Source organism: Sminthopsis crassicaudata, chromosome 2 (genome assembly GCF_048593235.1).
Source record: "Sminthopsis crassicaudata isolate SCR6 chromosome 2, ASM4859323v1, whole genome shotgun sequence".
Classification (NCBI taxonomy): Eukaryota; Metazoa; Chordata; class Mammalia; order Dasyuromorphia; family Dasyuridae; genus Sminthopsis; species Sminthopsis crassicaudata.
This window is the reverse complement of record NC_133618.1, coordinates 390,942,718-390,954,931: the sequence shown is the minus strand read 5'-3', so window position 1 is coordinate 390,954,931 and position 12,214 is coordinate 390,942,718. Positions and strand designations below refer to the sequence as shown.

Below are 12,214 nucleotides of genomic sequence, written 5' to 3'. Positions count from 1 at the left end.
AGATGACAGAGGGGTAAAAGCATTATCTGCTAATTCTTTACTAGAAGAGTTTGAATTGATTTGGCGACTCTCCTCATGAAGATAGTAGGCCTTCGGCTTTGTTGTGGTTCAGTCATTATCTTCTGATTGCTTCTGATTCTGTGACCCCATTTGGAGTTTTCTTGATAAAGATATTTGGGTAGTTTACCATTTCTTTCTCCAGATCATTTTACTAATGAGAAAACTAAAGAAAACAAGATTAGGGGACTTAGCCAGGACACAGTTAGTAAGTGTCCAAGGCCAGATTTGAACCCAGGAAGATGAAAATACCTGGCTCTAAGCCCAAGACTCTTTCCACTGTGCCTCCTAGCTGCCTTCTGATTTTTAAGATTTCACAAATTTAGGTGATCTTGGAACTTTTGTTGATGCTAAAAACATCCTCTAAAGTAAGCTCAAGTGCTACATTCTATATAGGCTTTAATAATCTTGTATGGATAATTTTGTATGGAATTTGTATTTACTTATCTCTATACATATTGTCACTACCCTCCAGCTCTAGTAGAATGTAACCTCCATAAAGGCAGGGACTGTTTCATTTTTGTCTTTGTCTCAACATATTTGTATAGTAACTGAATACATAGTATAGATGCTTAATAAGTGCTAATTGAACTGAATTGTTGGCTTGAACTTTGACCTATTACTTAAAATATAGGTATACTGAAAGGCATTCCTCTATTCCTCTTTATTGATTTATTCTTCTTCATTCTTTATATGATAAAAAGAGATTAATTTTATATACTGTCCCCAAAGTCTTAATATTGTTCTAAGCTCTAGTAGCCTACAGATGCACTAAGACTTTAGGGACACCCTATAATTTACCTACTTCATAGTGTCTGATTCTCATAGTTTACCAAACTTTTCACTACTTTGCTTCCTGCACCCTCATTTTCAGCATACTTTGTGTTTATGACAAGAATCAAATTACAGCTCTGAGAGGAAATGCCTTCTGTAAACACAGTGGTGTCTGAATAATAGCTATGAAGGACTCCAAAAATGCTATTCTTTTCACTCTGGAAAAAGATAGGGAAGAGCTAGAAAGATGAGTCATTTTTCTTTGTACTTTGAGGTCTATAAACTATTTAATCATCATGTAAAGGCTGGGAGTCTATTATCGTCTGGATAATCTTGGTGTCTTCAATGTCTGATCAAGCTCTAAGCACTTCACAGTACCTGCTTCAGCCTCTTTCATAGCTGTTGGAACTTCACATGCTTGGGGTAGACACCCCACCTAACTCAATGATGGGTTTGTGGCCTATCACTTACCTTCAACCTGTACTTAAGCTATCTGCTGAGACAGTTTTATGGAATCGTGGCCCCTGCGCACACTACAGCTTCTTGGAGCCACAACTGAAAGTTGGGTGAAGGTGGACACCAAAGGTGGATGAATAATGAGTAAGATATAAATAGGACAAATGAGAGGTAATATAGAAAAATATCTAGCATTAAGAGGGATCAATAAAGGCTTCTTATATTATTTTGGTTGGGACTTGGAAGGAAACCAGGGATTCCAAATCAAATTAGGTTCAGATAAAGCCCAGAAAAGGGAACAATCAGAGGGATTCAAATACTAGAGAGGCAATCATATGAGAGAAATGTTTTAGACTTGTTTTGAGGGCAGAACCAGAAGCAATGAATGAAAGTTACAAAGAGACAAAGTTAAGCTTGACATAAAGGAAAACCTTACATTTGCAGCTATGTCAGAGAAGAACATTGGGGGTTCTGGATTCCCCTTCTCTGGAGGTCTTCAATCACAAGCTAGATGACTACTTAGGTGTTTTGCAATGGAGATACTTTTTTGGTTTGGGGTATGTGGAGTGTTCAAGAAAACCTCTCATATGAGGCTTGTGAGACTTTTTCAGGGCTGCCCAACCAACTTTGGTGTCCATCTGATACTCAACTCTCACCTATGGTTCCAAGAAGCTGTAGCATGTGCAATGTCCACATCCTAGTAAAACCATGTCAGCAGTCAGGCTAAATCAGGTTGAGGGTAATTGATGAGCCACAATCACATCATTGAATTGGAAGTGTGTGAAGACATCCTCTGGTAGAATGGGCAAGTCAGAGTAATTTGTTCCAACAGTGGCTGAATCAGGTACTGTGGATTGCTTGGACCTTGGTCAGATATTGAAGACACCAAGGACATCCACAGCATCCTGATTCATCACCAGTTGTCTTGATTTTTGTCCTGTTACTGGACTTCATTTCCTCTCAAAGAAAGAGTGAGTCTGATGATTCAGTACAATTCTGCCTCATGTAAATCTAATTCATTCATGAGTCAATATATCACCCTATGATGCTATTGGTCCTCTTAGAAAACAAAGAACAAAAAACAACATCAAAACAACTTTTGGGGGGATTACAGATGAGACTAGATATGTGGTTGTGGCAGTCTCTTTCAAATCTGAGATTCTATGATTTTGTGAAGAAAATAAAGAAGAGGGGGAAAAAGAAAGAAGGGATGAAAAGATCAGAGAAAATAGAGTGAATAAGAAGAGCAATCTTGGTAATATTACTAAGGGACTATATGATATTGAGTAAGGCATTTTTATTTTGCTTCATTTGTCTTCTATATATAGTAAGAAGAATCTACACTCTAGGTGAGAGTATTGTGGAGATACTGTGTAAAACCATGTTTTGGTTTGATTTGATTTTTTAAAGGTAGGCACTAACTCAGAGGTATTCTTCATAATGAAATAGCTTGATCAGTCAATCAACAAGCATTTACTCAGCACCTACTTTGTCTGGAACTGTGCTAAGTTTGGGGATGCAAAAATAAAAATGAAACATTCCTTATTCTGAGGAAGCTCCCAATTTTTCAGTGCTTAGTTCCTCTTACAGAAAATTGATTTAAAAAAAAATCCTTCCTATACTCTTTGGTTTTAAATTCTTCCTGACTCCGAAGACCTGAAACTGGGATGTGTGTCCTTCCTGTCTTAACCCTTTATTCTTTTCAGTCATTTGAGAGGTTATAAAAGGTTCACTGTTGTGGTTTCCCCTCCCTAGTCACTGAGAGTAGGCCAGACTACCTCCAAAGCCAAAATGACTTCCTGTACCTTTGCTTGCAGACTCAAAGCCTCAAAGGCCATCTGTGCTATCTGTTCCCTGATGCTGTTACAATTCCTAGTCAAAACAGTGTGAGGGTGGAGGGAGAAAGCCTCAACCCTGACCTCATTGGCTTTTGTGGCTTTCAACCAGCCCCCTGGTGTTATTTTAGTGCCATTTTGGTGTTTAATTTGAGGATGTGTGTGGATCAGAAGGAGGGACCTTAACATTTTTTTCTTTGGCCAAATGATTAAATTTGAAGCTTAAAAAGAGATGTCTCTTTTGCCAAACCTGTGTCCAATTGGGATCTATGAGATGCACCAAAAACCCTCCCACATTGAGAACTGTCTGCCCTTAAAGAAGCCCCATCCTCAATCATCACTTGTCACCTGGTAACTCTGATAACCATGGACATCATCTTGGCAATCTTTTGTAGTTATCTTGCCAAAAAAGCTCTACCCCTGAGTCCTTTTGATGCCCTTTAAAAGTACACATGTCGACTTCTTTGCTGCTGTGCTAACTATGAGCCTGTTTAATTTCTTTCAGTCTTGAAAGGGCCAGTAAAAGCCAACAACTGAGGCATGGCCGAAGGGGAGATCACAACCTTCACAGCCCTGACCGAAAGATTTAATCTGCCTCTGGGGAATTACAAGAAGCCCAAGCTTCTCTACTGTAGCAATGGGGGCCACTTTTTGAGGATTCTTCCTGATGGCAAAGTGGATGGGACAAGGGACAGAAATGATCAACACAGTAAGCATTTCTCTAATTAATCTCTTATAATTATTTTCTTTACCTTCATATTTTCCCCTAACTTTCCACTAGAAAGACTGAAAGAAAGGGTTGGTTTTCCTTTTCTATGCTTTCCATTCTTTTTCTTTCTTTTATTCTTTTTCCTTATAAGATTAAAATGTTTGGATTATAGGTTGAGAGGTTAAAGGGACCTTAGAAAGCATTTAGTCCAACCCCTTCATTTATTGATGAGGAAACAAAGGCCCAGAGATGTTATGGCTCATCTAAGATCACCCAGCTCCTATACAGAAGAGCTGAACCCAAATTTTCCAACTCCAAATCCAGTGTATTTTCCTCCTATATACTAAGCTCATATTAAATGTTTTACTGGAAACCTAACACTGAACCTGAAAAATTACTGAATAATTATTTTCATTTAAATTAAATGATCTCAAAAAAAAGTATCCTAAGAGTTTTTTTTTTTCTTTTTAGTCCTTCTTACTAAGTTCCTCTCAGGATTCTTTGTCCTTTTATTCTCATTCACATTTCCCCATGTGATTCTGGTTAGTGAAGATATTATTCTTCATGTAGTTATAAAAGAAATACTGGAAACAACCTAAAATAATGTCCAAAATGTCCAGTAATAGGGAAGTGGTTACATGAATTGTGGCACATCAATGTAATAGATTGTAATGTAATTATAACCAGTAAGTATAAGGAACACAGAAAAATCTGGAAAGACCTTTATGGAAATAATGTAAAACTTGACATTCTTTTCTGGGTAAAGAAGGAGGAGAATCCAGGCCAGAGTGAAATGTCTCCCTAGCTCAATGCTTGACTGTCCCAAGGTTCTATAACTAATGAGGGATCCAATCTTAGATTCCAGCCCAGATTCTACTACTGTAACATGAGAAGCCAGATGGGACGGGGAAGGTAACTCCTGTGTGCATACCCAGGCTTCATTTCAAGGAAGTATGGTTGTCTAGGCTATGCTTACACTGAGTTTGATTTGTGAAATCCCAGTTTATAACCCTAGCCTTACACATAATAAATTACACAACTTTACTTCTACGCATCATGCAGATGTGGTTGTGGTCACCAAGAGCATTAAAGTACTTCTCCAGACCTGTAGTAACTGGAGAACGTAAGGATTCCCGCCAATTCACTATAATAGTTCGACTAGGAACTTGTCCCCAAGTTCCAACTCTTAGGCAGTATTAATAAATGAATGTATGGTTTTAGAAAAAGGATTTCATTCCTCTGTCTATCTATCTATCTATCTATCTATCTATCTATCTATCTATCTATCTATGTCTGTTTTCTATCCAACTTCTATCTATATTGATCATCAAAATGTCTTCTATCTTCTATTAATATCTGTCTATCTATCTATATCTCTGTCATCTATCTATCTTTTTTGTGGTTTAGTTGTTTAGTTGTGTCCAATTCTTTGTGACCCTGTGGACCATATTACATCAGTACTATCTATGGGGTTTTCTTGGATGGGATACTGGAGTTATTTGCTATTTCCTTCTCCAAAAGAAGTTAAGTGACTTGCCCAGGGTCACATAGCTAGTAAGTGTCATAGGCTAAATTTGTACTCAGGTCTTCCTGACTTTAACCCCATGCTCTATTCATTGAGCTACTTAGCTGTCTCTATCTATGTATTTCTCTCTGTCTCTGTCTCTTTGTCTCAGTCTCAGTCTCTGTTTCTCTTTCTCTTTGTTTCTCTTTTTCTGTCCCTGTCACTCTAGCTCTCCCCGCCCCCCACCCCAACATGAGTATGTGCATACATGCATGTGCATACATTCCTTCTATTGATTGTTTGGTTGATATTAGATACTCATGCCCCAGTGTGATAAATTAATTGATGGTGTCTATTTATGGCTGATGTACTTTTTTTTAGTGGTACCATGTTTTATGGAATAGAGCTTTGTAGTTTTGTCAGAAAGACTTGGGTTCAAAATACCACCCTACACACGTCATATTTTGTCTCTGATATATATATATATATATATATATATTTTTTTTTTTTTTTTTTTTCCTATATGACTGTGCTCAAGTCTCTTAACTTGTTTGAGCCTTGGGAAACTTTCCTGGCAAGACTTACATGCTAATATATAGGCAGAGTACTAATCTTCCCTGGTGCACATATAAGGAACTTTACATATTGATGAACTAAAAGATACTTGCTGTATTGACAAAATTTATAATTATAGAAGAGGCAATTAGGTGTCCTGATATTTAGTTTGCTTGATCTGAAGTCAGGAAGATTTATCTTCCTGAGTTCAAATCTGTTCATAGACACTTAGTAGTTGTGTGATCCTGGGCAAGTCACTTACATCTGTTTGCCTCAGCTTTGTCATCTATAAAATGAGCTGGAGAAGGAAATCGCAAACTACTCTTATGTCTTTGCCAAGAAAACCCCAAATGGGGTCATGAAGAATTAGACACAAGTCAAATGTATAATAAATAAATATCTACAAAAGATAGTTATAGAAGCTGGAATTAGAGCTTAGCCCTTCTTAAAAAGAGTATTATTTAAATAAACTTGCCAAGGGAAAGGAATAAATAGGGGGAAATAGAAGTGGGTAGAAAATGATTAAACAAAAGGTGAGTGAAAGAGTAGCTTTTTGGAGGAATTCAATCTAGCGCCAAAGCTGGGGTGTCTTTAATCATGAAGGGATATGTATAGAAGGGTGTACAGTAACCACACTAAAAAGAAAATAATATACTTCAGAAATAATATACTTTCATAGTGCCTATATTCTTATGGCACTTGATCAGTCATAAAGTTCTGTACAATAGACTAGGGAGATAAGGGATGGATCTGGTTATTAAGATTTTAGTCTGACACATTGCTTCAGCTCATTTCACTTCTTTCCCCAATGCTAATTCTTTGGATTGGGATAAAGGCCTGAATGGGCAACTTTGGAGATAAATAAATGTATGATTTGGTTCTGAAGACTGTCTTTACTATGAATTTCTTATTCATATGACCCAAAAGACAAATATATGTATGTGTATATATATATGTGTGTGTGTGTGTGTGTGTGTGTGTGTGTGTGTGTTTAGAATACTATATATATAATACATACATATATATACTTATACACACATATGTATATATATAAAATTAAGATAGTATGGTGCAATATAAGGTATATATCATTTGAGTATTAATGACTCTAAGCCACTTAAGGTTCTCAAGGCCTCAGTTTGCTCATGTGTAAAATGAAAGGATTGGATTCAATGATCTCTAAACTCCTTTACAGATGTGTATGTTATCCTATAATGCTGTGATCTGGGTTCCAATTCTTCAGCTGCTACTTACTGCACAAAGTGTCATCAGGTCTCATTTTTCCTATAAAATAAGGGGATGAGCCTAGATGATGTTTAAGATTGTCATGTTTATATAGGTTCGTGATCCTTATTCTACAAGGGTATTGGAAAAAAAAACTAATAAATAGGGACTCTGTGCTTCTGGCTTTTCTACATAAAAAAAGCCCAGCTCCTCCTGAATTAGGGAATATCTTAATAATAGTAGCTAGTTCTCAGGAGCACATGAAAATAATTTAATTTAATTAAACAAAACATTATCAAGGACCTACTGTGTATGAGACCTTATGCTAAGCATTATGGGTACAAAGACAAAAAAGAGGGGAACCGAAAACAATCCTTGGCCATTGAACCGGGTAGGAGAGAAAGAAATTGCTTTAATCACAGTTTGGGGTACTAAGTTATATATGGAAACTTTAAATTGTGAAACTCAAAGCAGTCTGGAATGAATCAAATTTCTTCACAGGTTACATTTCTTTTTATCATAATAAATAATTCTGAAAATCTCCATACATGGCAGCATGTTAACACTTCTGATCCTCGATTTTGGTTCGAGGTTATCCATGCCTGAATTAAGATATCAGGACTACTCTGCAAAACTGCAAACCTCAGCTTTCCACAAACCAGTCCAAGATAATATTTGTGGTATTTCTTAATTCTAGGGACTTTCTTCTAGGAATGCTGAGGGTCTGTGCACTGGAGGCCTTCTTTTTAGGGCTTTTAATATTTTATAGATACTGGTACAATTCTGGAGCGATTCTACCATTATCTTCCAATCTATATCTAGTCTGGTGATTCTATCAAATGAAGGAATTAGACTAGGCCATTTCCAAGACCACTTCCAGTTGTAAATTACCACTGAGCTTTGAAATTGGGAAGCAAAGAGTCTGTTTTCAAATCCCTGTGATCAGGGTAGGCTGGAGCCAGCTCTGTTGAATGCTCAGAGCAAGCATTTTATACCTCAGAAATGGAGAAATCAGTAATTGCTGAAAAATCAGGGTTTGATTTATTGCTTTGTTGATTGTCTAGATTTAAGGGCTAATAATGCCATTAAATATGTGTGCAGAAATGCTCTCTTATCTCAACCCCTGAAGCTGGTTGTTAAACGTTTAGCAGCATATACCTACCTGTGTTTACTATATGGGACTTCCTTGGATTTCAATTTTCTCATCTTTCAAAGGAGGTAACTGGATTAGGTTATCTTTAATATCCCTTCCAATTGTATATCTGTGGTCCTTAATTCTATGATATGAATTAAATTCAGTAAATGGCTCTGCTATCCCTCTGACAAGACTTGGGCATAAATTCTTTTATGTGACACTTTACCATTCACTGCTTGTTCATCAACTTAATTTGTTCCTGAGAGCAGAAGCCAAGTTTTTTTCACTGAACATGGATCTAAGTTGAGGTATGAGGACAGAAATGAGTATGATGTAGGTCAGAGAGTCAGAAACCCAAAATCACATTCATTCAGCACTTTCCTCTCTGAGGCTCAGCTGCTTCTCCCTGTAAGGAAAGTCCTCAGTGAGAGAAGAATAAATTAGTGTAATCCTTCTCAAATGCAAACTCCTAATTTTTCTTGCTATTCAGTCATTTCAATCATGTCTGACTCTTTATGACTCCATTTGGGGTTTTCTGGGCAAAAATATTGGAATGATTTGCTTTTTCCTTCTTCAGCTCATTTGATAGATGAAGACACTGAGACACACAGTGTTAAATGATTTGGTCAGGGTCACACAGTTAATAAGTATCTTAGACCAGATTTGAACTCAGGAGGATTAGTTTTCTTCTATCCTCTGGGCCACCTAATTGCCTCAAACTTCTAGTTAGGAGAGGGATTAATCTTAGGGAACTGTTAACAATTATTGTAACCAGAAGGGATGGTGTGTTGACCTTGGAAGTAGGAAGACCTAGTTCCAATCCTATCTAATACTTGCTTGCTCTGTGACTGGGGGAAATTGCTTACCTATTCTAAGCCTCAGTTTGCTCATCTGTAAATTCTTGTCCTCCATGACTTCAAAGTTTCTAGCCCAACTCTAAAATCTATGAATGATTGTGCTGAGCACAGTCCCACAAGAATAGCAGTAGCTAATATTTCTTGGCCATTGGTTTGACCTCGATTAGTAGTCAGCTCATTTATTTGTAATACTGTTTTGATTCACAAATCCCTTGGATCTGAGGGTATTTCATAAGAAGTCAGCAGGGTTAAAAAATAAAATAAAATGACAGGCTTCACAGATTTCAAGCGCCATTTTCTGCATGAAACCTTTCCTGATTCTTCTTCTAATATGATAGTGCCCTGCCTCCTAAACTGCTTTGAATTTGAATATTTGTATTTACTTCATATTTATGTAAATATTTGTATTTATTCATATTTACTTTATATTTATGCTACTTTTTTTTACATGTGTATTTTTCTCTCCTTCATTTGTGAGTAGATATTGTTTCTTTATAGATCTGATACATGGTACCTAATAAATGCTTAGTGAATACTTGGTTGATAATTGATATTTTCTTTATTCTACAGATGACAAGCTATCCATATATCTCATTCTTCATAGACAATCCATTCAATTCTCTTAAGATCTTTCTCTAGGTATTTTGACATTCCACTTGGATATCTTTTATTGCTGCTCTAGACTAGTACACTCATGATTGGGCTGGTGCTGGATATTTCCTATGGTATTTATCAAAGGATTATAGACATATAGCTAAAGGACCCTCATAGATCATCTGGTCTAAAACTCTCATTTTCACATGTCTAAGTTGAGGCCTGAGGAGGCTGAGTGATTTTTCAAAGAAAACACAAGTAGTAGGCATCAAAGGTCGAAATATTGCAGATTCTAAGGGAGCCAGTACTCTTTCCACTGTACAATGCTTCTTAGGCTCAAGAAACATATGCTGCAATACTGATTACACTTACCATATGTTTTTTTATTATCTTTTGAAGGACCTTACATTTTATTTATTTGGAAATTATTGCATTCCATAATTAACAATAATACAGTTTCACAGGGAAGATATCATTGTTAAAAATAAATGGAGTTTTATATCATGACTCAATTTGGGATTATAAAGAGTACTAAACAGTTTTCTAAATGTCATCTAGAGGTTTTTTTCTTACTCTTGCTTTCTGGACCTCCTCATCAGCCTAGTTCCTGTCTTCCAGATTTTAATATCTCCCCCAACTATTCAGCTCCCTTTTATATATTATATTTCCTTCATTTGAATATAAATTCCTTAACAGTAGGGACTATTTTTCTTTTTCTTTTTTGCTTGTATTTGTACCCCCAGTACTTAGCATGGTGCCTAAAATAAAGTACATGTTTAATAAGTGCTTATTTTCTTCCTTCCTTCCTTCCTTCCTTCCTTCCTTCCTTCCTTCCTTCCTTCCTTCCTTCCTTCCTTCCTTCCTTCCTTCCTTCCTTCCTTCCTTCCTTCCTTCCTTCCTTCCTTCCTTCCTTCTTTTTATCATTGTTCATTTGCAGTGTCTTTCCAAGTTTCAAAAGGGCTGTCAATCCAATTGTGTGATCACACAATTGGATACAGTCTAAACATCATATATTCTTCATCTACTTGGTTTTTATAGTGTAGATTGCTAGGCTAGTCTTATTTGAATAATTATGGATCTTACTGAGGAAGCACTGCAATATTCTGGAACTTGATAGAATTATCACAATGTCACCAGCAAACAATAGCATCTAGAGGCCTTCACCACGTGTAATGGAATACTTTTTTTATTAGAGCAATTCACAGTATATCTTGTACAACATTGGCAAATATCTTTGGCCAGAATATATCTTTATTTTATATATTATTTGATACTAGTATGTAGTTGATTAGAATTATGTTTTTATTTACATTTCTCAAAAGAATTTTGGCATTATGATCAAGATTTTGCCATGATTTTAGCCTTTTAGATGAGAGAAAAGTTTTTGGAGGAGCGTTTTTCTGGCTGTGTTTTTTTTCCTGTTGAGTGAAAAGCTTAAAAAACCATCAAATAATATACACATAGCAAATGTCTATATTTTTCAGGAAGTTTCATGGCTGTGAATAGTGGCCTATTATAGAAAATTATCTATTAAATCCTGCTTGTTTTCTTCTCCAATATTTATCAAAGTAATGTAGGCCTTTAGTGAGTACCTAAATTGTTCTCATAAGGATTTTACAAAGAAGTCAGATATATAGGTCAGTAATTATTAATATCCCCTTGATTACCTTTTTTGGGGGAATAATACCATCAATTGTTTAATACATTTCAGATGTTCAGAATCAATCCATCATTGTATCAGCCAACAAGCATTTATTAAGCACTAACACTGTGCCAGATGCTATACCAAGAGTTAAAGATAAAAGTATAAAAATTAGTCCTTTACCTCAAAGATCTTAAATTCTACTGGGGTATGCAATATCTCCACAAATAAGAAAATTATATTCTATATACAAAAGAAATAATCAAGCACTCAACACTCAAATGAATCTATGATCTCATTAATTTAGGTGTTTTCTCCAATAATGCAGGTCAGAACTCATCTATATCTATTCATCTTATTGACTCTTATCCATGTTTTCCCATAAGTTGGCTTCAAAGAATCCCCAAATGAGCCTTCCTTTCTCCTTCCTGATATCATAATGGTACCAGCGGACTACTCTGGCTATCTTCCTATCAACCCTCATTCTTTTTTTGTGTGGCCAATAGATCTTCCTTATGAGACAATTTCTCCCTTCCTTCCTTCCTTCCTTCCTTCCTTCCTTCCTTCCTTCCTTCCTTCCTTCCTTCCTTCCTTCCTTCCTTCCTTCCTTCCTTCCTTCCTTCCTTCCTTCCTTCCTTCCTTTTTTATTTCTTGTTTTGTGAGGCAGTCAGGATTAAGTGACATGCCCAAGGTCACAAAGCTAGTAAATGTCTTGTATCTGAGGTGAAATTTGAGTTCATGTCTCTCTTACTCCAGGGCTAGTATTCTATCTATTATGCCACCTAACTGCTCTTCATCATACAATTTCTTTTTAATTTTCAAAACATATGCATGGATAATTTTCAACATTAACTCTTGCAAAACCTTGCCAT

At 36.3% G+C, this 12,214-nt stretch overlaps 1 protein-coding gene across 3 annotated transcripts in view; it reads left to right on the top strand.

The window, feature by feature from the left end:
- The window catches only part of FGF1 (fibroblast growth factor 1), a 146,630-nt gene that overhangs the window by 91,125 nt on the left and 43,291 nt on the right, over positions 1-12,214 (top strand). For all 3 annotated transcript variants that reach the window (XM_074291698.1, XM_074291696.1, XM_074291697.1), the window contains exon 3: positions 3,628-3,831. In XM_074291698.1, the coding sequence (XP_074147799.1) occupies positions 3,663-3,831 (169 nt within the window). In that variant the 5' untranslated portion in view covers positions 3,628-3,662. The remainder of the gene's footprint in view (positions 1-3,627; positions 3,832-12,214) is intronic.